The following is a 26,856-nucleotide window of genomic DNA, read 5'->3' on the forward strand; positions in this document are numbered from 1 at the left end:
AAAGAGACCAACTCATGTTATATATTTTCCTTCAACAGGAGAGCAGCAAGTTAGAAGAACTCCAGCCTGTGCCTTTTTTATTTCATCCACTTCCCCTTTTCCTTTCGGGTGATCAGCTCTTTGAGGTTACCTTTAGAGTATCAGGGGCTGATGACCATAAGGGAAACAGTTGGCTTCAGCAGTTCCCATGGGGGATCAAGTACAGACCAGAGACTCAGTAAGACAATAGTAACATTCCTTATTTGACGAAAATATAGAATTTAAGTGATCATTAGAAATGAACAATGTAAAACACCCAGTTTACAATGTTAGTAAAATCTTTTGATTTCCTTGTTTTGCTTTATTTCTATAGACGATTTTGCAAAAAGAACACAGCTTCTGTATCGATATCTGTGATTTCTCTCTGGCCACGCAGCTGAATGCAATGACGGCTGTGGTGGCTAGAGCAAACACGCACCTGACAACACTACTCTCACCCACTTAGAAATACAGTGTTTCCCCATAGGCAATTCCCCATGGTTCTTCAGGAGATAATCCTAGGTGTCGCACAAAACACTTCTTCCTTTTTCGTCAATTAGTTTCGCATTAACGTATTTTCGATTGTCCATGATGTGTCCATTTTCCCGCTGCATCATGGACAATCGAATCCAACTAAAGACATTATTCAAGGTATCAAAACCAAGGAGAAATATAGAATAATCAGGAAAAGACGCTAATGAAAAACTAATTGAAGAAAATGGAAGAAGTGTTCAGTGCGATACCTATGATTCTCTCCTGAAGAGCCATGGGGAATTGCCTATGGGGAAACACGTGTTGAGAGACAGAAAGTGAGAAATATAAAAGATGGAAACAAATGGATACTGTTTGCTACAATAAATATTAGTTGACCAATGAATAAGCACCAATAGTGTTTTTTTTTAAGCAGAACTACATTAATAATACAGTTGGTGCACAGTAACAGGACACCATTTGGAGAATTTATGTTGGATCTTATAGTAAACGGTCACAATACGGATGCCCATACGTGCAGACAACTGGAAAACGGAAAAATTAAGTAAAGGACTTGCCCAGGAACAAAAGCCTAATAATTGACCATAACCAGTTACCTAGCATACATTTTGCATTAATGCTGAAATATGTTTTATTATTTATTGTATGGAATGTGAGCAATACATTTTTATACACCTCCCTGCCTGAAGGTTTGCTGCCTATTTCAAAGAGATGGAGCTAATGGAAGTGGAATTAGGCATTGAGCCATTGATGTGGCTCAATCTGCTGCTCATGGGTGGAAGATCTAGGACTAACCCTGAGTGTGATCTGTGCAATGAAGCCATGAGGGATGTTAAATGTTTGGCTCTGAAGACTCCTCCATTCCACTGTGCATATAAGGCTTTGGATGAATCCTTGGGAGTTACTGCAGCAGATCCAGGCACTGCGGGAAAGCGATGCCAAGCGTGCAGCCACGCTGAACTCTGTGTGCCTGGTCTATTTTGAAACTAAAGCTATTTAGGGCCTGTTTGATGCATGGAAAAGTGAGGTCCACTCTAAGTTCTGCATTCACAGGCACCCGTTTTATAGGGCTCCTCTGAGTGTCTGTGCATGTGAAACTCTACTTGGACAGATACAATAGGACATTTGGTTCTTTCTCCACCATGCTGCTGAAGCCTCTTGCCAAAGCAGCTCTAGTGAGCTCTCCAACGAAGGCACCAAGTTTCACAATATCCACAAGTACCTCCAGAAGGGCTGGGCTCAGCAGGGTTGTGGCTTTTAACAAAAGCCATCTGCACAATGATTTCTGATCTTAACATTATACTACTCTTTTTTTGTTAAAAATGAAACTGTACAAAATGTGCTTTTGTTGTATGATTGTAATATCTCACTTCTTTTTTATATATGCTAATTCAGTATTGTGAGCTCCAATTGTTTCAATGAATCGGTTGGTGTTGTTTTAACAAAACTTTGTACTTGTCCTATTCTCAACCAATCCACAGTGGGGGCCTGTGATCAAATTCAGGGGGACATTGTAGAAAAGGGGGTGAGGTAGGAAGCTGATTTGCTCTCTAAGGAAAAGCAGCACATCGGCTATCATTTTTGATGCCACAATGGGTTCTACAAGGAGTTTCTGAAGAAATGCTGGTTGCATTTACAATGGAGAGGTACGAAAATATGCAGTATTACTAGACTGTATATGTCTTTTACCACTGGAGACTATCCCATGATTATCTTCATTTCTTAATGTAATGTTAACTCAGTCTGTTTTCACCCTTCATGAAATTTGTTAATTATATTTTTCTATTTGTTAAATAGCTTGAATAGAAGACCATAGGGTGTTTCCATAAAATACAACAAGCACCAATGAACAAATGACATACACCTGCTACCACAACCTGCTTTTGAAAAGGATCATACTATGTTTGAAGAGGATGTTATTCATTACCCGGGTTCGATCATCGTCATAATTGTCTATTATGTCCATGTGATGTTTATTTTCCCTCTTAGGAACATCGCGATTCATGACTGAATTCTGCAAATGAATGAAATTGTATTTTAACATAATGTGCTATTTGATATATTGATAAAGCATTAAGCATATGCATGAACATTCAGGAACTCTATGTACGAGCTAAACATTCACAATAATCTTGGAGGAAGGTGCACTGTCCTGTGCATGCCCTATGGCATGTTATAACAATGCTTCTCATTTCTGAACAAAGCACATGCATAAAAGATCTTGGCCAAAGTTACGCAAAGTGGGCAGATCGGACATTGTGGCAGTAGGCAGGGTTACTGTCTGGCAATCAAGGTGGGGTTCCGCCGGTAGGAAAACACCCACCTGCGTGAGCTACCGCCCCATAGCTCCTAGCAGATCAGACAGCATGGGTAGGGGAGTTCCATTTTAACACAGAGGCCTGTCCAGGAAAGGAACATTTAAATATTTACTGAAAGCCGAAATAGCTGGGGCAGGGGTCTGCATCTCGACAGGTTTTGAACTACAACTCCCATCAACGCTGCCCAGCATGGTCAATTGTGAAGGATTGGGGAAGTTGTAGTACAAACAATCTGGCGAGCCAAAGGTTGTAGTTCCATGGCTTAAGGACTTTTCAGCATCCACCTATTGAATAGCATGTGACCCTGCTCCGAAGACATATGGATAGCTTAAATTGGATACACTTTTCCATTAATTTATTACATGGCTTAAGGACTTTTCAGCATTCACCTATTGAATAGCATGTGACCCTGCTCCGAAGACATATGGATAGCTTAAATTGGATACACTTTTCCATTAATTTATTACATGGCTTAAGTACTTTTCAGCATTCACCTATTGAATAGCATGTGACCCTGCTCCGAAGACATATGGATAGCTTAAATTGGATACACTTTTCCATTAATTTAATAGATAGTGGACATACTGGGTAAAGTGATGTATATTAGCCCCCTGCATCTATCATGCTCATCTCTACATTTGACATTATGAACTTCAGTAAATACAACCGTCTGTTGAACAAGCACAACATGCCCTCTTAAAAGAAAATTACAAAGATGATTATATTGTATGTACTATTTTTGTATTAATGATTGATTTAATGTAATAGAACTATCCAGGTATCGGAGCTGTGGTGCAGAGCTGCCGACTTCAGCAAGGCAGGTATTTGCTGATACCTCTAACCCCTACATTCTGATGACTGTGACATTGTTTCGCCAGCTGCCTCAAAGTTTGATATCAGCTGTTTCCTAGATGTTAAGCAGGTCTCAGATTCAAAACTTCTAGCACTGGGTCTTGGCAGTGTTTGATTTCTTGTTGTCCACGTGATTCAGCGCAGAAGCAGTAAGAGGAAAAACCTCAGATTTCTCCTCTTTCATCGTTAGGTCAGAAAAATCACTGTCTTTAAAATACATCCAACATGATAAGGCCCATCTTTCATGTTGTACTTAACAGAAGCATAATGCCATCTCGATATAAAGAAATGTACAACTTATTAGAAAACATCTGCAAACCTCAATTCATGTCCCTGTATCGAACAAGGGTGACGAGTGGATCCACCGTCAAGGCAAAAAGAAGCAAGGGGCAAGGACTCACCTGAGGAGTACCGCGCTCCATACAAAATGCTGCAGATATTCTAATATTCACTCAAACCCTCAGCCGTAGGGAGTGTACAAAAAGCCTGTACTGAAGATAAAAACTGTGCTCCCAAACCTGTTCTATGCAGAACAATGAACAAAATAGGCCAAATCGGGAGAGCCAAATACATTTTCATCAACTAAAAAAAAAGAAAAGCGGCTCTGGTCTAACAAGGCTGAAAAGTCTTCAAAGATTATAAAAGGTGGACTGGCCAGGGCAAAACCCTGACTGATCTGAAAGGACGTATAGAGGCATGAACAGAAAGGATCTTTTCGCAAACTTACTGTCAATGTTAATGAGAGAAATGGGATGATATGACTATACAGTAACATCTTTATTGGGTTTCAATAAAAGACTAATCAAGGCTTCTTGATTGGTTTGTCGGAGTTTCTTCATATCAAGAGCCTCTTATACTTTAAGTAGATACATAGAGCCTGTTGTACTTTAAGTAGACACATCATTAGAGAACATGTTAAACAAAATCAACAGTAGGCTACGAGGCCGATAGGCCAAACAGCCTGCAATGGGCCAATAGTTGTATGATTTTTTGCCGCTGTCATGGGCTCACTGAGAGCTTCCCTCTGAAAATGTTATAACCAGACAAGACCACCTTTATCCAAAAAGGTGTGAATTTGTGTCTCATTTTTATCAAGCCTAGAGGTATACATCTGGGAGTAAAAGTCATTGAAAGACCAGGAAATGCATTTGTAACATGTGCGATATACCAGAATAATCCTGAATCTTCAGTACATCTGCACTCTGCCTCTCTCCACAAGCCAACCATGCAAGTGTCTTACCCAGTCTTTGTCCTTCCCTATATTGCATGGCCAAAACATGTCAGCCGGAAAATGTAGCTCCCTATCTGCAGTCTAGTGAAAGTGCTATGCATGTCTGCAAGCAGTCCCCTATCACCAGTCAGCAAGCTTGCCCTCTCCAGAAGTCATGTACCACACATTCTTATAAAAAAGACAGACTTGTTGTCATTTTGTAGATCAGATGTACAGACTTGATTAAATATTGAATCTGCCGTAAACCACCAAACCATGACCTGATAAGAACTCTGAGAGCAAGGACACCTTGAGGAAGACAGGGAATGATCCAAACACGTTCTTGGAAGGATCGCACACACTCTTGTACCCAACCAGAAGAAGCAAGCCAGAAAATGATTAAACAGTTATTTTGAGAGGCTGCATTGTGCACATAGGAATAAAAGACGCTTTCCTTAGAATCTGTATGCAGGTCTCTCCAAATGTCACATAGAATGCTCCTGCTAGCAATGGTCACGACAATGCGTACTGGCTCGAACCAAATCTCTAGTCTCACAGCCCTTACTCAGTCACCTGCTGTCCCCACAGAGGCCTTCCCTTGTGATACCCAACCTTGTATCTATTTTCTGAGTACCTGCACCCCTGCTTCCTTGATCTGCAGAAGATGTTGAGCCCCACAGATCCACCAAGAACGTTGGATCAACAACTGATCTAAAAACCCAGTTAAAGAACTAACACGCCAAAGGGAAAAGGGGAAGTGGAGAAAATAAAAAATGACAGACGCCTACTTCTGGACAGCCGCAATCTGTAGAGGAAGAAAGTAAGGTTAACAAAGAGCTTAGTACAATTAACATTCAACCTCTTTAGTATTTAACAATCATTCAAGACCAATACCTGTCTAACCTCCATTCATGACTTGGAGGTTGAAATGTTCAAATTACTCTTTACTTTAATTTGAGGAAGTGTTTTTTAAACTCCAAATGAGGAATAATAACTACCTCTCAGTTTATTCCATAGATAGTGCCCTCAACTTGCAAATCCTTATGTTTTAAAACAAGTTCTGATGAAACTGCACCTTATAAGCAAGAAAGTTTAAAGTTCCTCCTGCTCATCAACACCAGTTACTCAAATGTTTATTCTCTTCTTGAGATGACAACCGTATGCCTGCATGTTTACAATTTTCTAACACAGCGTATTTATGTGCAGGCACGCAGTTCGTGTTCTTCGTCTTAGTCTCCTGCACTCATGTACATGGATCCACCTTACGGATTGAAGTGATGCGCATCCGCGAACACAATTCTTTCAAAAAACGTTTTTATGCACAGGATCGTTGATCTTATTCTTCGTCTTTACCTCCTGCATGCATGCGAATAGATCCACCATACGGATCGAAGTGATCCGCATACGCAAGGAATTAATTCCTGCTACTCCAAAAGAAATAGTCACTTAACTGACCCAGACTCTCCAGCATAAGCGCACTCGCCTCCACAATCACTGGTTAAAGATTATGAGCGTGTCGCGTCAACACTACTCTCTGACGCATGCGATCAGCGTACCCAAGAATTACACGAACACTGAACTATTAAAGCTGCGCAATGTTCACTGGTTTAAACAGACGCTCATAACGTTCACTTCTCTACTACAGCTGCGCAATGTTCACTGCTCCTAAGACACTGATTCCCATTGACTCTGGAATCAGGACGTGACACACACCAATGGTAAAACACCAATTAAATTCTTGGAGCAATGTTGTTTAAAGTCTGGAGGTAAACAAAAAGACAGTTCTTGAAATACTTGAAATGAATACTGCAATCCAATGGACTTGAGAATATCAGTTCCAAAGTCTCTCAAAAAATAATCTAAATACCTAACTAACTAAACACCTAATGATAAACTGGACTTTCAAATTGAATTAACTGTTCTTCTGTTAAATTAAAACACAGCACTCCCACCAAATGATTGGTTGAGCATGTCCCACACAGATCTGGACTAGTGGTACTGAATTAATCAAAATTGTTTTCTTCTGGACTTCTTACAGTGGGCCTTGAATCGGGAACTTAATTTAAACAGGACCTTCCTTCTTGAAGGTGAACAATGAAAGGCAGTTTAGAACTTTGGTAAAGGTCTGAAGTTCCTGAACCCTCCAATCAGGAACCAGCACCACCTCCACCATGTTGCCTTGGGGAGCTCTCACTCTGAAGAATGGTTGTTAAGATCAATAAATTAAAATGTATTTAAAAACCACATCACAGAAATCTGATACTATCCATCCAACCTATATTCAGAACTAAGATTCCTTATTAAACACACTTTCCCATCCATACCTAATCACCTATTACTCAGACCCATCAGAACTAACATTCCTTATTAAAGCAAACTTCCCCATCCATACCTAATCACCCATTTCTCAGGCCCATCTGACCTGACACCTATCACAAGTGACCACGTTTGCCCTTTCCAGAATTCATGGACTACACATTCTTACAAAAAAGACAGACTTGTTGTCATTTTGTAGATCAGATGTAAAGACTTCATTAAATAGTGAATCTGCCGTAAACTACCAAACAATGACCTGATAAGAACTCTGAGATGCCGGACACCTTGAGAAAGACAGGGAATGATCCGAACACGTCCTTGGAAGGATCGCACACACTCTTGTACCCAACCAGAAGAAGCAAGCCAGAAGATGATTAAAAAGTTTGTTTGAGAGGCTGCATTGTGCACATAGGAATAAAAGACGCTTTCCTTAGAATCTGTATGCAGGTCTCTCCAAATGTCACATAGTATGCTCCTGCTAGCAATGGTCACTACGACGCAAACTGGCTTGAACCGACTCTCTAGTCTCACAGCCCTTACTTAGTCACCTGCTGTACCCACAGAGGCCTTCCCTTGTGATACCCAATCTCGTATCTCCTTTTTGAGTACCTGCACCTTAGTCCCCTCCCCCTCAACCTCCCACGTCCTCATGCACCATTCTAATAACCACCTCTAACTCCATCCCGATCACCCCTAGTTTGGCATCTACCTCATCAGTCTCATGCATCTTGATCAATGCCAGATCAATTGTTGAAAACACTGTTGATATCCATGATCTTATAACCGCTAATAACACTGATAGCTTGACCATCACTGAAACTTGGCTTTTTAAAGAATAGCAGTCTAACATTATGCAGTTGAGGAAAATACTTAGATAAATACAGCAAATTGCAGATTTGAGGGTTACCCTTTTTATGTTTGTCCGGTGCTGTCTACAAAGGTATTTTGTTCTTGATAAGCAACGTAAATAGAAACATAAGTAGTGTAAATAGCCTGATTAAACTGTTGGAAGTTATTCCTTTAATAAGACTAAGTGGTGGTGTAGATAAGAAGCTTGGCAGGCGTTTTCGGAAATGCTCAGACGTGCCTGACTAAGATGTGGCATTGCTAGAGAGACGTCAGGCAATGCATGTGTCTCCATCTTGAAGTTGCGAGCTGTGCATGTGCAGAAACAGGCGTGAGGCTTGTTATCTGGCAGTTTAAAACATTTCCATGTGTGTAAAGAGACGACGATCACCTGAGGCAGGCGAGTGCGTGGATCTAGAGCCAGCAGTATTACTGCAAGCGCGCTGATCCAGTGAGAGAAGGGCAGAACGAGGTTATTACTGCAGGCGCGCTGATCCAGTGAGAGAAGGGCAGAAGGAGATTTGGAAGGAGAGCAGTTCGCCGAATGTGTGGCACACTCGCATGCATACCAGAGTCATTATCCAATGTGTGACTGTGACTGACTATATTTTAAACGTTCATCGAGTAAAAATAAATCAGTTCTTAGATGAAGCTAGTAGATATTGTCTCTGAACAAATGATTTTGTAAATATTAGATGGTTATCTCTCTAGTAACTCATTATTCAATGTTGGAACTCAAAATCAACGTTGAGAAGCTAACAGTAGCTTCAGTAAGTATGCATAATATTTCTTTAAAGAGTACTCTTAGCAGTACTAAAGCAAATTTTAGTGAAAACTTGTATTAGAGTTTTCTTGGCAGAATGTAATACGAGTTAGGATGCTGATTTAAAACAAGACTGCTTACTCTCTGTTCTCGCCTCCTCCGCCCTGTCTCCCTTTTCCTATCTCCTCCCATTACTTTCTTCTATGCACTTACTCCATCAGAATTGTCCCTGAACCTAGTATGATAGCAACCTCGACTGTCTTCTCCCCCGTCCCTTATTTGCACCCCACCAGCACTATCTGAAATATTGTCAGGCCTAGTATTTTAGTCGCTTGTTTTGTTCCTCCCCTCCCTTTTTGCACCTCTGTCCCTCACCTTTTGTTTTTCTCCAGTTCTACCAGAAATGTCATCAGCACTAGTACGGTAGTCGCCTGTCTGTTTATATTTCCAGTCCACTCTCCCCCTCCCTTCCTATGGCTTAGCTCTTGCACTATCTAAAATGTTGTCAGGCCGAGTACGATAGTTAATTTCACATCCTTACTGTTTGTTTGTTTGTTTATTTATAGTGCACACCAAACCCGGAGGTATCTGGGCTCATTAGAAGGATATGCATGTTCATGGTTACAGAAAGGGCAGTACACACAGTAAACACAGGAAAGGCATAGTATATACATTTAGATACACAACTTTATCTGGTGGCATACTATGTACATTTAGATACACAACATTATCTGGAGAGAGATATATACATGTAGATGCACAGTGGAGAATACAGAAAGGGAATAGGGAAGTATGAGATAAGGGGATTACTCAGTAGGGGATATATACAATACGTACCACAAGGGGGAATGCACAGTCAGTCCGTGCAGTCGAGGAGGTGTAGCTAGGTATAGTGTTACTGTACATGGTTAGAGTTAGGGGTCTGTTGCGGTTGCGTCTTTGGAAATAAGCCAAAGTTTGGTGTTTTTTCTGAATTTGTAGAATGATTTGTCCGTTCGAAGTGTCGGGGGAATGGAATTCCATAATTGGCCAGCCATAACTGGGAAACTGCTACCCCCTACTTTTTAGTTTGTACCTGGGCACTCTTAGGCAGCCAGAATTTGACGTCCCGGTGGGTCGAATGGAGTTGTTTTTGGAGAATTTTTCTGCAAGTTATTGAGGGGCTGCGTTATTGAGGCATTTATGAGTCAGGGAGACTGTTTTGAGCTGAATTCTCTCTTGGATAGAGAGACAGTTGTTATTATGCCTAATTGCTGAAATGCAATGCCGCCTGGAAATGCCCAGGGCAGTTCTAAGGACATTGTTCTGCTGGATCTGTAGTTTGTTGGTGATGTATTTACTGGCACCTAGGTATAGTGCATTGCAGTAGTCGATTTTAGATAATAATAGCGCTCAGACTAGGGTGATGCAGCTTTTCGAGGAAAGAAAGGGTTTGCAAGAATGAATAAGCTTGCAGGCTGTTGCACTGACCTGTTTGCGCAGACTAAGGGAAGAGTCTAGGTAAAAACCCAGAGTTTTTACTTCATTAGCCACCTTTATGTAATTTCCATCAATGTTGAAGGATAGGTATTGGTTGCTCAGTTTTTTCGTGTTGGCAGGAGAGGCTAGAAGGAGCAACTCGGTCTTCTCATCATTCAGGCAGAGACCGTAAGTGGCCATCTAGGCCTGAATGATGAGGTAGATTTTATTGATAAGAGCAAGGTCCTTTTCTTAGTCTCCTTACCAGGGGTAAGAGGATCTAGATGTCATCTGCATAGTTGGTGTAGGTGACGCCCATATGGTCCAGATCATCAAACAATGGTTTGGTGAACACATTGTACATGGTAGGTGATACGCATGAACCTTGTGGGACACCATAGGAAATGGGGATGGGATCAGCTGCTGCCGAGGCTGAAAAGACTCTCATGGATCTATTATTTAAGAAGGATTGGATCCAAGCCGTTGCTTCTGTTGATTCTCCACACCCACCTATTCTCACTGGAAGCACGACCAGTGGTGAGTGGACCCTTTATTCAGGAACCTTTCTCAGGCCTTGTGTTTTTTAGTATTGGACACTCTGCATCGACCCACTTAAGCACCATGTTGCTGATTTTAAACACAGTTTTTCAGTTTCCTTTTTTCACTCTTTTCCCTTATGATTTGTTCTTATTTATTTCTCCTCTTACAGAGTCCTCTGACTTTTTCTGGCCCTAGAAGAAGGCTATAAACTATATTGCCGAAACGTCCGCAACACACTAACCCAGAGTTGCTATGGGCATTTGTCATGATGTGTTGCATTTCGAATTTCTAACATTTCCAGACGTAGACCGAATATAAGGTCAGACTTCAGCCGGGCAGAAGAGACCAAGACGTATTGTTTCTTTTACTCACACTTCCTTAGTGTGCCTTTCTTTTCCAATGACATGGGACATTGTATTTTCTAGATAGTGTCCACGCGCACAAATTACTAACCCACATCCCATGTCACAAATATTACTCTCCAGTGAATGTCTAACTATGTACATGATTTTATGACACTATGGTTTGTAATGCAAAGCAATTATGCAAAGTAACCTTTGAACTACTGTATATAAAAAGTAAATAAACAGCTTACATTAAGAAGCTAAATGAAAAGCCAAAAATGTGTTCCATATACTGTTTGAGTCATGTGTTTAATACCAGCTATCATGTTAGTTTGCCTAATGGTTGCCCAGAATGATATGTGCTCCCATTAGGGGTCAATATAAATCAGTGTACTCCTAACTAGTTGCGTACAACCCTTAGACTCACAGAGGGGAGGACAACCCCCTTGTTACAGCTCCTCCAGCCCTCCAGTCCTTCCCGTCTCAGGGCAGCCTCTTTTTGTTCCATTCTGTTGAAAAGTGGGCCGCAGTGGATAGGTGTCTGCATAGCACCTTATGATCTACCAGATCAAAGGCGGCCAAAAAATCCAACAGGAGCAAGAGAGCTGGTTTCCCTTTGTCGTTCAAGTCATCAATCTGGATCTTCAAGTCAATCAGGGCAGTTTCTGTCCCCTGTTGGGGCCTGAAGTCAGATTGGCGGAGTCCAAGTAGCTTGTTGGTCTCCAGGTACTTTTGAATCTGGTTGTATGCAGCCTTGTCAATGATTTTAAGAAGAAAAGAGACAGTAGTGATGGGTCTGAGGTTGGTGGGGATGCTGGGGTCTACTGAAGGCTTTTTTTTAGAAGTGGGAGTACCATGACTTCTTCAGGTTGGTTGGGACGGTGCCTGTGCGAAAGGAGGCATTGTTAAGTGTGGTGATAAAGGGGGGAAGTTCTTTGGCAGCATCTTTAATGACAGATGCAGGGCAGGTATCACCTTGACAATTGGAGGGTTTGAGTGAAGCAATAATGTTTATTACTTCTTGGGTGGACACTGAGGTGAATTTAAAGCGCTGAAGTGGTTTCAGGGAGGAAGGGACATGTTTAGAGATATAAGGCTGGGGTCACAGATTCTGTGTTCTGGCAGCTATTTTCTTTTGGAGCAGAGTGATTTTGTTAGTTAGAGCTTCTTGAATTTTGGTGCACCAGATCTTATCCTTGATGCAGTTCAGTTCTATGTAGTCGGGATGGGGGATTCAAGTTCTCTTAGAATAGTGAATAGTTCTCTGGAACTTGAACTCACTTTCTCAATCCTGTTATTGTAGCTATCCCTTTTTGGTAGCAGGATTTCTCCTTTGTAGCTAGCTGAGATTTTGAGCAGGATGTCATTGTTGACTCTGGGGGGGGGGGTTATTTTTCAGAGTTGTCTAACATTTCCTTTTTTCATTTCTTATCGCTTTAAGTTTGGGGGTGAACCACGTGTTCAGGTGTGCTTTAGGTTTGCTTTTACATATTTTTAAAGGGGCAATGCTCTCTAGAGCTATGGTCAAGGTTTTGTTATAAAGGTCCACCAGTTCTGCTGGGTCGGAGGAGGATATGGAAGGTTTAAGTAAGGGTTTGAGGAAAGGTATACGTTTATCCGTTGTAACATTCTTTTTGTTTCTAGTTGGAATGGGTGGAGCAATAAGATGTTCTCTATTAGGAAGTATACAGTCTTGAAGATTAAATGACAATACGGAGTGGTCGGTCCAAGGTTGTGGCTCAATAGAAGTGATAGTTGTGATACAGTTAAGGTCCGCTACCCAGTCAAGGATTCTTCCTTTGTCATGTGTAGGAAGTAAGACTCTTTGAGTGAGGCCAAGTCAGCCAGGGTATTAGCTAAGGACACTGCAAATTGGTGTGTGGGGTCATTGATACCTAGGTTAAAGTCGCCTTGTATGAGGATTTGTGAAGAAGGTGGATAGAAGTGTATTGATTTCTTCTTCGAAGGAGCCCAAGGGTTCAGGGGATCTATAAATTAGATGCATCGTTATAGTGCATGAATTTGTGAGGGGAAGTTTCACAGTCACTGTTCATGGCCTGTAAGAATGTAATTGTATTTTCCCTTGTTCCCTCCCTTGCCTTGAAGCGCTTTGAAACACATTTTGTATAGTCGCTATATAAATAAACTATCATGTCATATTAAGGTGCTTGGTGAAATTCAAGTGGAAGGATCAGGAACACACTACTTATCAAAGTACAAGAATGTGGACTTTCTCTAAGAAAGCAGACAACAGACCACAGCAGAAGAAGCGTCCAATTGTTTGTCTTCTGACAGGAACACCTTTTCTGCCAGAAACACAGGTACAAGAGGGGACTGTTGGGGGGGTGAGGGGGAAGTATGTAAAGAAAGTGGGACTTAATAGGAAAGAGACCAACTCATGTTATATTTTTTCCTTCAACAGGAGAGCAGCAAGTTAGAAGAACTCAAGCCTGTGCCTTTTTTAATTTAATCCACTTCCCCTTTCCCTTGAGGTTACTTTTAGAGTATCAGGGGCTGATGACCACGAGGGAAACAGTGGGGTTCAGCAGCTCCCACAGGGATCAAGTACAGCCCTGAGTCTCGGTAAGACAAGAGCAAAATTCCTTATTTGACTAAAATATAGAATTTAAGTGATCATTAGAAGAACAAGTTACTTCTTACCTGGTAACGTTCTTTCGATTGGATGTTCCTCCAACGTATTCCTCATCTTAGATTTATTCCATCCAGCTTTGCTGCTCTTCGGAAATTTTTTCGGCAGAGGGCGCTGTGCGTTGATGTCGTCTAGTCGATAGTCCCTCGAGGACCTCCGTCGAGGGTGACGTCATCGGGTGTATAAGTAGCACACGCGGCGCCCTTTGGCCACAGTTCTGTTTTTCCCCTCTTTTGTATCTGTGATCTTGTACTGTGTAGATTGTGCCGGTAGACAGGTATCAGCCTTGCGAGATTTGAGATGTCAATAACCCGTAAAAAATCTACAGAGGGGTAGGTTGGGAGGGCGATGAGGAATACGTTGGAGGAACATCCAATCGAAAGAACGTTACCAGGTAAGAAGTAACTTGTTCTTCGAGTGGACTGTGTCCTCCAACATATTCCTCATCTTACATAGGCTCCCAAAGCAGTATTTTGCATAGTTCCTCTGGACGAGGGGTCAGATTTTTTAAAAATATTTTTTAAAATGCCCTTAGATGGCAGAGTAAAGCACTGCTTTTACAAAATGTATCTCCCTAGACTGGGAAGCATCCAGGTTATAGAATTTTGAGAAGGTGTGAAGCGAAGACCAAGTTGCTGCTTCGCAAATGGACCTTATAGGGACACCTCTTTGAAGGGCTGTGGAAGAGGCGATGCCTCTGGCGGAATTAGCTCTTTACCCATTAGGTGGGTCTTTTTGTGCTAGTCTGTAGCATTCTGAAATGCAAAGTACGATCCACCGCGAAATTGTTTGTTTTGTTACTGATTGACCTAGCTTTCTTCCAGTGTAGCCTATAAACAACTGGTTGTCCACTCTAATTCTAGAAAGCCTAGAGATGTAAAAGCTTAAAGCTCTTTTTGGGTCCAGTCTGTGTAGTCTTTCTTCCTCCTTAGATGGATGAGGTGGAGGCTAGAATGAGGGTAAAACAATTTTCTGATTTAAATGAAAATCAGATATTACCTTCGGTAAAAATGATGGTTTAACCCTCAACACAACCCTGTCCTTATGGAACACAGTATTGGGTGGCCCAGAAGATAGTGCCTGCAATTCGCTCACTCTTCTTGCTGATGTTAGAGCAACTAAAAATGCTGCTTTCCATGTTAATAATCTTAATGGACACGTGTGCATAGGCTCAAAAAGGGCACACATTAAGAATTTTAATACCAAATTTAGATCCCGAATTGGTACTTGAAATGGGTGAGGAGGAAACACATTAGTGAGACCTTTTATGAATTGTGTTATCAAAGGAATTTTGAAGTAGGAACATTCTTCCGATGAGCGCTTGAAGATGAAAAGCGCTGCAAGGTACCCTTTTATTGTTCCGATATTTAGACCTCTATGTGCCAGGGTCAGAAGGAAAGATAGTACTTTCGGAAAAGAACAGAGAAAAGGATCGACATTCTTTTCCCTGAACCAGTTGCAAAACTTTTTCCAACGGCTACGGTACAGAGACTTTGTTGCTGGTCTTCTTGCCGAAAGCAACACCTCCAATCCCTGTATCTCAGCCTTTCAGATACCAAGCATGAAGGTTCAGTGTTCTGACCTCTGGGTGGAGAACCTGACCTTCCATTTGAGAGAGAAGGTTCTCTCTCTGAGGAAGACGTACTGGAGGACAGATGGACATATTTAAAAGGTCCGGATACCACATTCTCATGGCCCAATCCGGGGCAATTAGGATCATGCGGTTCCCAAAGCGTCTCAGCCTCCTAATGACCTGAGGAATGGCGGGAATCGGAGGGAACGCGTACAATAGTGGGAAATTCCACTCCACCACGAACGCGTCCCCCAGGGCTCCTCTCGGGGGAAATTCCCTTGAACAATACCTTTCGCATTTTCGGTTGGTACTGGTTGCGAATAGGTCTACCTGAGGGGTTCCTGAGCCAATTCCCATTCGTGGGACACCGTGCTTGCCTGCTCAGAGCATCTGCCGTCATATTCTCTTCCCCGGCTAGATGAATCGCCTTTAAAGAGATTCCCTCTTGAATCGCCCAATACCAGAGCTGCATTGCCTCTCTGCACAGGGGTAGTGACCCCACACCTCCTCTTTTGTTTAGGTAGTGCATGGCCACTGTGTTGTCCGTCATTATTGGGACATTCTTTCCCCTGAAAGATGGCAGGAAGGTCTTCAGCGCTAGTCTGATTGCCCTCAGCTCCAAAAGGTTGATATGTAGTTTGGACTCCGATGGAGACCAGCGACCGTTTATTGTCAAATCGTTGGCATGTGCTCCCCACCCCAGGAATGAGGCGTCCGTCACTACTGTGACCTCCTGCCATGGTTGCCAAAAGGGTTCTCCCTTTAAGATGTTCTCTGCACAGGTCCACCATAGAAGGTCTTGTTTGACCTTTTTCGGAATCTGAAGAAGATCCGTCATTTGACCCGAGAACTGGGACCACTGAGTCTTTAGGGCCCATTGAAAGGATCTCATCCTCAAGCTTGCCTCTGGCACCAGAAAAATGCAGGATGCCACGAGGCCCAGCAACCGTAGAAAGTCGTAAGCCTGAGATTCTGGGCATTTTGGAATTTTGAAACCATCTGAAGAATGTCTTGAGCCCTCGTCTTGGGAGGCAAGCTCTTTCCCAAGATTGTGTCTAATACAGCTCCTATGTATTGAAGCTGTTGGGAAGGTGTCATTTGAGACTTCTTTAAGTTGAGGGAGAAGCACAGTTTGTGGAGGAAGTGACAGGTGACTTTCAGATGATCCAAAGCTTGCTGGGCAGAGCGCGCTCTGATCAGCCAGTCGTCCAGGTAAGGGTAGACATGAATCCCCCCTCGCCTGAGGTGCGCTGCCACCACTACCATTAACTTGGTGAAGACCCTCGGGCGGAGGTTAACCCGAATGGCAGGACTCGAAACTGATAGTGTGAGTCACCAACAACGAACCTCAGGTATTTTCTGTGCTTGAGATCAATCGGCACATGAAAATAAGCATCCTGGAGGTCCAATGACACCAACCAGTCCTGGATTTGAAGGGCATGAAGGATCTGAGAAAGAGTAGCCATCTTGAACTTGTCCTTCCTGAGGAACTTGTTCAAGCTTCTTAAGTCCAAGATGGGTCTAAGTCCTCCGTCCTTTTTGGGGATCAAAAAATACGGGGAGTACCAACCCTTGTTCCTCTCCGCTGCAGGTACTGGTTCTATGGCACCTTTCTCCAGCAGGGTTTGAACTTCCTGCTGTAGGAGCGGATTTGGAAACCTCAACGGGTGTCTCTCTGGTGGATTGCTTTGAGGTTGCTTTAGAAAAGGAAGGCAATAGCCTTGGGCTATTATTTCTAGAGCCCAAACATCTGAAGTAATGGCTCGCCATTCTTGCAGATGCTGCGACAGCCTGCCTCCTACAGGTGTTTTGTGGTGCAAGTTCTCAAAGTGGTTTTGTGGCGGATGTTGCAGCCGCTGATGGCAAAGAGGCTGCAGCTGGAGCTGGCTTAGCACATTTTCCTCGTCCACCACGAGTGGCTTTTCTTTGGCCCTTTAGACTGGCCATTCCTCTCGTCTTCCCGTATGAGGTATAATAACGATAGGATTGTCCCCTCCATGATTGTCCTTGTGCACGAAAAGGCTGAGGTTGCCTAATAGCAGCTCCTAAAGATTTGGCCGCTGCTTTTGCGGTCTGCAACCTCTCAAGGCTCTCGTCAGCCTTGTTGCCAAAAAGGTGAGACCCGTCAAAAGGCATGTTCAGTCCGGTGCAAAATCCGACTTCCGTAACCACGCAAATCTGCGCATTACCGTGCTAGTGCCCATAGCCCTGCTTACATTATCCGCAGTGTCCAATCCAGATTGAAGGGATTCCTGCATGGCCTCCTTTCCATCTCTAACGATGGCTAGGAAACCGTCCCTTTCTTCCCCTTCTGGTATGTGCTCCGCAGCCATTGCTATGCACTCCCGCAGAGTGTACGAAAATGTTGCCAAGGCACATGTGGAGTTGGCAGATTTTAATGCCATGCTCCTGGCTGAAAATACCTTCCGTGCCCAACCATCCACACGCTTATCGTCCCTGTCTGGAGGAATAGACGGGTACGCAAGTTTGTTGGAAGCTGTGGCTGCCAGTATGACCAAACTCTCGGGAGTTGGATGTTTTGACAAATAGCCGGGGTCGCTACTGGCTGGGCGGTATTTTGATGCTAGGGATTTATTCACCGGAGGAATAGAATCCAGAGTTTCCCTGTTTTGTAAGGCTACATGAAAAGGTCAAACTGGGTCTTCAGTGGGACCATGATCCAATATGTCTGTCAAATCGTTCTGGATGAATTGGGCTGTAGGTTTAGCCCATCCCAAGTAGTCTACCACCTTTGTCATTAATTGATGATAAGATGGACTGGCATGCTCTCCTGGATCTGGTCTACCAAAATCATTCTCAGGAGAGGTATCAATGTCACTTGCATTATGTAAGGACTCCACCAAATCCTTCATCCTGCTTTCTTCCGATATTAAGCATTCTGGGACATTTTGGGTGCCATATTCCAACCCAAAAGGTACATCTTCCTCTTCGGATCTCTCCTGATCCTCAAAAATTGAGGTCAAGGATTTGAAAAACTCCTTCCTAGGGAGAGGCTTGAAAACCTCCTTCTCTGGGAGAGGAGGAGGAGGAGGAGGAGGAGGTGTAATACTAGATTTTGAAGAAGATACATGTCTTGCAGTTTTCTCCTTCTCCTTTTCTAGCTGCCCTGGCTTGGTTGGAGCTTTTGGCGCCAAAGGTTTTGGCGTATTCGTCGATACAGGCGTTGACGGCGTCAATAACATCGTGGTCGTCGACAGGGTCTGCTTCGAGGGCGTCGAGGCGGCCTTCGACAGTTTCCCCTTCGATGTTTGGAAGGTCTCGGACGGCATCGGTGACCTCGAGCGGTCGACTCGACTCGAGCGTTTTTCGCTGCGCGTCCTGGAAGGTTCTCTATCCTTCCTTTTACGATCACCAGGGCTCAAGGGCGTGCGAGCGTCGGAGCGATGACGCTCCCGGCCGGCTTCCGAAGAAGGCGCGGACCGAGGCTTCGCTTTCTCAAACACCTCCATCGTTTTGACCCTAAATGCTTCCCACTCTTCGGAAGACGAATGTTTTGTGGGGCATTTCATTTTCGGAGACTCGTCTGACGACGAGGTGGAGGGAGATCTATGGCGTCATTTCTTCGACTTTTTCCACGAAGACGACGAGCGATGAGAATCGCTTCGAGATCTGGATCTATGCCTTTCGGGTCGAGGAGATTTTTCCCCATGGGGTCTCGACTCAACGCTAGAGGCTTTCCGATCCTTCCAACCTACCTATATAGCTTTCCTCTCCTTTCTCGCAAGGCCTTTCCCGTCATCGCCTGACACTTCGAACAGGCCTCCATGTTGTGGCCTTCCCCGAGACACCACAAACACTCGCGGTGCGGGTCCGTGATTGACATTTTCGAGCCATACGACTTGCATTTCTTAAAACCCGATTCTTCTCATAATATTATATTTCCTGACAGAACTCAAGGCGCGCCGAATGTCCGAAGCAACGTACTGCGGAAAAACGGAACTGAGGCCAATGGGCACCGCGCGTGCTACTTATACACCCGATGACGTCACCCTCGACCGAGGCCCTCGAGGGACTATCGTTTCGACGACATCGACGCACGGCGCCCTCTGCCGAAAAAATGTCCAAAGAGCAGCAAAGCTGGATGGAATACATCTAAGATGAGGAATACGTTGGAGGACACAATCCACTCGAAATTAACATTTTAAAACACCCAGTTTACAATGTTAGTAAAATCAGTTGATTTCCCTGTTTTGCATTATTTCGATAGATGATTTTGCAAAAAGAACACAACTTCTGTATCGATATCTATGATTTCTCTCTGGCCACGCAGCTGAAAGCAATGACGGCTATGGTGGCAAGAGCAAACACGCACCTGACAACACGACTCTCACCCACATAGAAAGACAATGTTTCCCCATAGGCAATACCCCATGGTTCTTCAGGAGAGAATCCTAGGTGTCGCACAGAACATTTCTTCCTTTTTCTTCAATTAGTTTCGCATTAACGTATTTTCGATTGTCCATGATGTGTCCATTTTCCCGCTGCATCATGGACAATCGAATCAAACTAAAGACATTATTCAAGGTATCAAAACCAAGGAGAAATATAGAATAATCAGGAAAATACGCTAAGGAAAAACTAAATGAAGAAAAAGGAAGAAGTGTTCAGTGCGATACCTATGATTCTCTCCTGAAGAACCATGGGGAATTGCCTATGGGGAAACACGTGTTGAGAGACAGAAAGTGAGAAATATAAATGATGGAAACAAATGGATACTGTTTTCTAAAACAAATATTAGTTGACCAATGAATAAAGACCAATAGTGTTTTTTTTTTTGGAAGCAGAACTACATTAATAATACAGTTGGTGCAGAGCAACAGGACACCATTTGGAGAATTTATGTTGGATCTTATTGTAAACGGTCACAATACGGGTGCCCATACGTGCAGACAACTGGAAAACTGAAAAATTAAGTAAAGGACTTGCCCAGGAACAAAAGCCTTATAATTGACCGTAACCAGTTACCTAGCATACATTTTGCATTAATGCCGAAATATGTTTTATTAGTTATTGAATGGAATGTGAGCAATAAATTTTAGACACCTCCCTAGGTCCTGCCTGAAGGTTTGCTGCCTATTTCAAAGAGCTGGAGCTAATGGAAGTGGAATTAGGCATTGAGCCATTGATGTGGCTCAATCTGCTGCTCATGGGTGGAAGATCTAGGACTAACCCTGAGTGTGATCTGTGCAATGAAGCCATGAGGGATGTTAAATGTTTGCATCTGGAGACTCCTTCGTTCCCCTGTGTATATAAGGCTTTGGATGAATCCTTGAGAGTTACTGCAGCAGATCCAGGCAAAGCGGGAAAGTGATGGCAAGGGTGCAGCCACGCTGAACTCTGTGTGCCTGGTCTATTTTGAAACTAAAGATATTTAGGGCCTGTTTGACGCATTGAAAAGGGAGGTCCACTCCAAGTTCAGCATTCACAGGCACCCGTTTTATAGGGCTCCTCTGAGTGTCTGTGCATGTGCAACTCTACTTTGGACAGATACAATAGGACATTTGGTTCTTTCTCCACCATGCTGCTGAAGCCTCTTGCAAATGCAGCTCAAGTGAGCTCTGCAACGAAGGCACCGAGTTTCACAATATCCACAAGTACCTCCAGAAGGCCTGGTCTCAGCAGGGTTGTGACTTTTAACACAAGCATCTTCACAATGATTTCTGAGCTTAACATTATATTGCTCTTTTTTTGTTCAAAATGAAACTGTACAAAATGGGGGTCATTAAGACCCTGGCGGTAGGGGTTCAACAGGGCCGGTAGAGCTGCCAGCTCCGTTAAACCCCTACCGCCTCATTACAAACCGGGTAAAACCAGGCGTCCTTAGCGGGTCCGGCGAGCGGCCCAGCATGCTAACAATGGGCCTGTCACTAACGGGCCCGTTGTTTGCATGCTCCCCATACACATTGAGCCCTATGGGGGCTCGAATGGGGATGTACAGGGGTCGGCTTCCCTGAATGGGGAAATACCGGGCCCTCCAAGGTCGGAATGGCCTGGTTATTCCCCATTGAGGGATTCCGGACCCGGTAACCGGAATCGGGGTAGCCATGCCGCAAATAGCAAATAGCGGCATGGTTACCTCCAGGGTCGTAATGACCCCCAATGTGTCAGGTTTCGTGGGATTTGGATGAATGAGGTGGAATGAGGATATGATTAACATAAAGTATGGTTTGGGCCTTAACTTTCTGTGCAGAGTGTGGAGAGCTTCCCAAGTCAAAATGGAGAATTCCAAAAGGATCAGTGATTGGTCAGAAGTAAAAGAAAGGCATTGTTGGAACATTCTAAACCGCCTTTCATTGTCAGAAGCCCAGCTGGAAGGTCTTATGTTTGAAGCTCTTAAGTTTTAGAAAACTTTAGTTAGGCCCTTGTGCCTAATATTAGTTATTTGGACCAGGAAAGTGTTGGAGATTTAAAAAGAAACTTAGAAAACGTTCCGGTGAAAGAAAGAAGCAAGCTAAGTGAATTCATTATCTTGTATGGAATTTTATGATTATCAAGCAGGAGTTAAATATCAAAACTATTAATTAACTTGTTCCTGTTTTTCTTAGTTTTTGTTTATATAGTAGTTTTTTTTGTTCTTTCAAGAATTTATTTTTGAACTTCTAGAACTGTATTTAAATTAATTGAACTGCGTCACATTTTTTTGCACCTGGCAAGTTGGAGTGTGGAGGTCTGTTATTCATTTTAGCGTTGTGTGTTTTTTCGGCCGTATAAAAGTTTATTGAGTACTGTACCTTTTGTCGGTAACAGTGCTTTTCTTAGCGTCGGACTAGCGTTAGAAATCTTACACTGTCTGCGCAAGTGACAGTGTGGTACCCACGCGACTCCGAGGCGTTATGTTTAATTTACTAACATTCTAACCTGGCGCGTGATCTTCACTGGGCTGCCTCTTCAAGGACTAGTCTCCGGAACTGAGGAATTTCTCCTTTCATGTTTGAGCAATTCATATTAAGAAGAGTGGAAGACTATTCCTTTACGCATGCGCCCAAGCCAGTTTCCTTTTTGAACTCAATTCCTTGTTCATGTGCGCTTCCATTTTAGAAGGAGTAAACAATATCTTCACGCATGCGCATATTCTGGTAAAAGGAACGCTTCTTTTACGAGCGATCTTCTTTGCAAGCAAAAGATCCAATTAATGACACTTTTACACATTCAGAAAACAAACAATTTTAAATTGAATAGTTAGAGTGTCATTCTTGGAATTTGTGTTGAAGCTAGACACCAATACAAACTACATGTATAATATTTCCAGCGGGTTGTTTGGGTAAAAGACAGTTGAACTGCTTGAAGACAAACTCATTAAACTGAGAGAGATTAGCAGTTTTTTTCAAAACCGAATTGAAGAAATTAGTAAGAGCATCTAAGACTCTATTTTTATGTTTTCTTCAGTAGAATTCATACACGTCCTCTACGTTATTCACAGAGGATAATCAGGTATGGTGGCGTGTTTATTTACTTAAATTTATAAAGAGAAGTCAGAGCCAATGAATTCAAAGGTTAGTGACTAAAGTGAATTTGTTGTTATTTTCACCAACAGGTTGGCAGATAAAGAAGCTGAGCAAAACCTGAAGTTTATTATTTTATCCCATTTTCCCCCTTTCCCTTCGGGGTGCTCTCAACTGAACTGTTTGATACCAGTTAAGAGGTTAGCATCCAAAGGGGACTGCGGGGGTTCAGCAGCTTCCGGGGACAACATCAGATTTGAGAAAGCCTGACACAATGTGCTTTTGGTGGATGATTGTAATATCTCACTTCTTTTTTATATATGCTAATTCTGTATTGTGAGCTCCAATTGTTTCATTGTATCGTTTGGTGTTGTTTTAACAAAAGTTTGTAGTTGTCCTATTCTCAACCAATCCACAGTGTGGGCCTGTGATCAAATTCAGGCGGACGTTGTAGAAAAGGGGGTGAGGTAGGAAGCCGATTTGCTCGCTAAGGAATAGCAGCACATCGGCTAACATTTTTGATGCCACAATGGGTTCTACAAGGAGTTTCTGAAGAAATGCTGGTTGCATTTACAATGGAGAGGTACGGAAATATGCAGTATTACTAGACTGTATGTGGCTTTTACCACTGGAGACTATCCCATGATTATCTCCATTTCTTAATTTAATGTTAGCTCAGTCTGTTTTCACCCTTCATGAAATGTGTTAAATATTATATTTTTCTATTTGTTAAATAGCTTGAATAGAAGACCATAGGGTGTTTCCATAAAATACAACAAGCACCAATGAACAAATGACATACACCTGCTACCACAACCTGCTTTTGAAAAGGATCATAATATGTTTGAAGAAGATGTTTACATTACCCGGGTTCGATCATCGTCATAATTGTCTATTATGTCCATGTGATGTTTATTTTCCCTCTTAGGAACATCGCGATTCATGACTGAATTCTGTAAATAAATAAAATTGTATTTTAACATAATGCGCTATTTGATATATTGATAAAGCATTAAGCATATGCATGAACATTCAGGAACTCTATGTACGAGCTAAACATTCACAATAATCTTGGAGGAAGGTGCACTGTCCTGTGCATGCCCTAAGGCATGTTATAACAATGCTTCTAATTTCTGAACAAAGCACATGCATAAAAGATCTTGGCCAAAGTTACGCAAAGTGGGCAGATCGGACATCGTGGCAGTAGGCAGGGTTACTGTCTGGCAATCAGGGTGGGGTTACGCCGGTAGGAAAACACCCACCTGCGTGAGCTACTGCCCCATAGCTCCTGGCAGATCAGACAGCATGGGTAGGGCAGTTCCATTTTAATGTGAGTCTGTTTTCACTGTATTTGTTAAATAGCTTGAGTAGAAGACCATAAGATGTTTCCATAAAATACAACAAACACCAATGAACAAATGACATACACCTGCTACCACAACCTGCTTTTGAAAAGGATCATACTATGTTTGAAGAAGATGTTATTCATTACCCGGGTTCGATCATCGTCATAATTGTCTATTATGTCCATGTGATGTTTATTTTCCCTCTTAGGAATATCGCGATTCATGGTTGAATTCTGCAAATGAATGAAATTGTATTTTAACATAATGCGCTATTTGATATATTGATAAAGCATTAAGCATATGCATGAACATTCAGGAACTCTATGTACGAGCTAAACATTCACAATAATCTTGGAGGAAGGTGCACTGTCCTGTGCATGCCCTAAGGCATGTTATAGCAATGCTTCTCATTTATGAACAAAGCACATGCATAAAAGATTGTGCCCAAAGTTACGCAAAGTGGGCAGATCGGACATTGTGGCAGTAGGCAATGGTTACTGTCTGGCAATCAGGGTGGGGTTCCGCCGGTAGGAAAACACCCAATTGCGTGAGCTACTGCCCCATAGCTCCTGGCAGATCAGACAGCATGGGTAGGGCAGTTCCATTTTAACAGAGGCCTGTACAGGAATGGAACATTTAGATATTTACTGAACGCTGAAATAGCTGGGGGAGAGATCTGCATCTCGAGAGGTTTTGAACTACAACTCCCATTTACCCTACCCAGCATGGTTAATTGTGAAGGATCGTGGAAGTTGTAGTACAAACAATCAAAGGTTGTAGTTCCATGGGTGAAGGACTTTTCAGCATTCACCTATTGAATAGCATGTGACCCTGCTCCGAAGACATAGGTATAGCTTAAATTGGATACACTTTTCCCTTAATTTAATAGGCAGTGGACATACTGGGTAAACTGATGTGTATTAGCCCCCTGCAAATAATATCATGCTCATCTCTACATTTGACATTATGAACTTCAGTAAATACAACCGTCTGTTGACCAAGCACAACATGCCCCCTTAAAAGAAAATAACAAAGATGATTATATTGTATGTACTATATTTGTATTAATGATTAATATAATTTAATAGAACTTTCCAGGTATAGGAGCCGTGGTGCAGAGCTGCCGACTTCAGCAAGGCAGGCGTTTGATGATACCTCTAACCCCTACATTCTGAGGACTGTGACATTGTCTCGCCACCTGCCAGAAAGTTTAATATCAGCTGCTTCCTAGAGGTTAAGCAGGTCTCAGATTCAAAACTTCTGGCACTGGGTCTTGGCAGTGTTTTATTTCCTGTTGTCCACGTGATTCAGCGCAGAAGCAGTAAGAGGATAAACCTCAGATTTCTCCTCTTTCATCGTTAGGTCAGAAAAATCACTGTCTTGAAATACATCCAACGTGATAAGGCCCATCTTTCATGTTTTACTTAACAGAAGCATAATGCCATCTGGATATAAAGAAATGTACAACTTAGTAGAAAACATCTGCAAACCTCATTGCATGTGCCTGTATCGAACAAGGGTGACGAATGGCTCCACCGTCAAGGCAAAAAGAAGCAAGGCGCAAGGACTCACCTGAGGAGAATAATAGAAATAACTACAGCTGGAAGGGAGTGGGAGAATGACGAAGGGGGGATGGCATTGGACAGGGAAGAAGAGTACTAGTGTGACACAGAGGGACAGCAAATGGAGGAAAGAAGGTTGGGAACTGCTACAAGTGGGGCCGCATTCGGGGAAGGGCTATCACCTATGGAAGAATGGAGAGGGTAGGAAGAATGCAGTAGTAGGGAAGAAAGGAAAAAAGGTGAGTATGGGGAAGGGAGGAAAGAATTTACAGCTACCACTAATTCACAGGGGATCGGGAAGGGCAAATTACATACCGTGGGCCCAGATTGATAAAGGCCAACTTGCTTAAACAGTTACCACCACTGTCTGGAGGTGCCAGTAGGTGGATCTATGCATTCGAAAAACATACGGCCGGCGTGCCCTTGGCATTGGGGGATGTTAAAAGCTTGCTAGTATCTGCATTGGGGGACCAGGCAAACAGTTTCGGCGAAGGCAGGATTCCCTGGGGTAACATTAGACTGTGACCGTCATGATGGGGCCCTGTTTAACATAGTATGAGCGAGGGTGTGGGACGCCCTAAGCAAAACATTCCCAGACACACCCGATTTACAGTGGGTGATGCAGTGTACAATGGGAGATGAGGAAGATGCAATGGGCCTCATTACGACCCAGGCGGTCCGGAAATAACAGTGGCGGTAAACCCGCCGCCACTGTTGTTTCCGGACCGCCTGAGTCCGACCCCTGCAGGCGGGAGGTGATGTTCCCGCCAGGTCTGACCTGGCGGGTTTAACACCTCCCGCATGCAGGCGGACGAGGAAACACCGGCAGCATTACGAGATGCTGCCGGTGTTTCCATGATCCCCATTTCCATTGAGTCCCATAGGACTCAATGGGAATGGGGATTTAGACCATTCCGCCTCCGTGATTCCCAGAAAACCGGGGTTGTAATGCCCCGGTAATTCCGGGAATCACGGAGGCGGAATGGTAATACGAGTCCGGCGGTAACCAGGCGGTTTTACCGTCTCGGTTACCGCTGGACTCGTAATGAGGGCCAATGTCTTTCATTCTCCGGGTGCAGGATATTTGGAGAGCAGAAACAGTCAC

General features: G+C 43.2%; 1 protein-coding gene across 5 annotated transcripts in view; it reads right to left on the minus strand.

The window, feature by feature from the left end:
- Positions 1–26,856, minus strand: part of DEUP1 (deuterosome assembly protein 1) — a 688,113-nt gene that overhangs the window by 220,555 nt on the left and 440,702 nt on the right. For 4 of the 5 annotated variants that reach the window (XM_069639298.1, XM_069639299.1, XM_069639301.1 and 1 more), the window contains 3 exons: positions 24,336–24,422; positions 23,710–23,796; positions 2,438–2,524 (listed from right to left, as the gene is read on the minus strand). In XM_069639298.1, the coding sequence (XP_069495399.1) occupies positions 2,438–2,524; positions 23,710–23,796; positions 24,336–24,422 (261 nt within the window). The remainder of the gene's footprint in view (positions 1–2,437; positions 2,525–23,709; positions 23,797–24,335; positions 24,423–26,856) is intronic. The other variant, XM_069639300.1, reaches the window with a different exon arrangement.

Source organism: Ambystoma mexicanum, chromosome 7q (assembly GCF_040938575.1).
Source record: "Ambystoma mexicanum isolate Mex_15411 chromosome 7q, UKY_AmexF1_1, whole genome shotgun sequence".
NCBI classification, from domain to species: Eukaryota; Metazoa; Chordata; class Amphibia; order Caudata; family Ambystomatidae; genus Ambystoma; species Ambystoma mexicanum.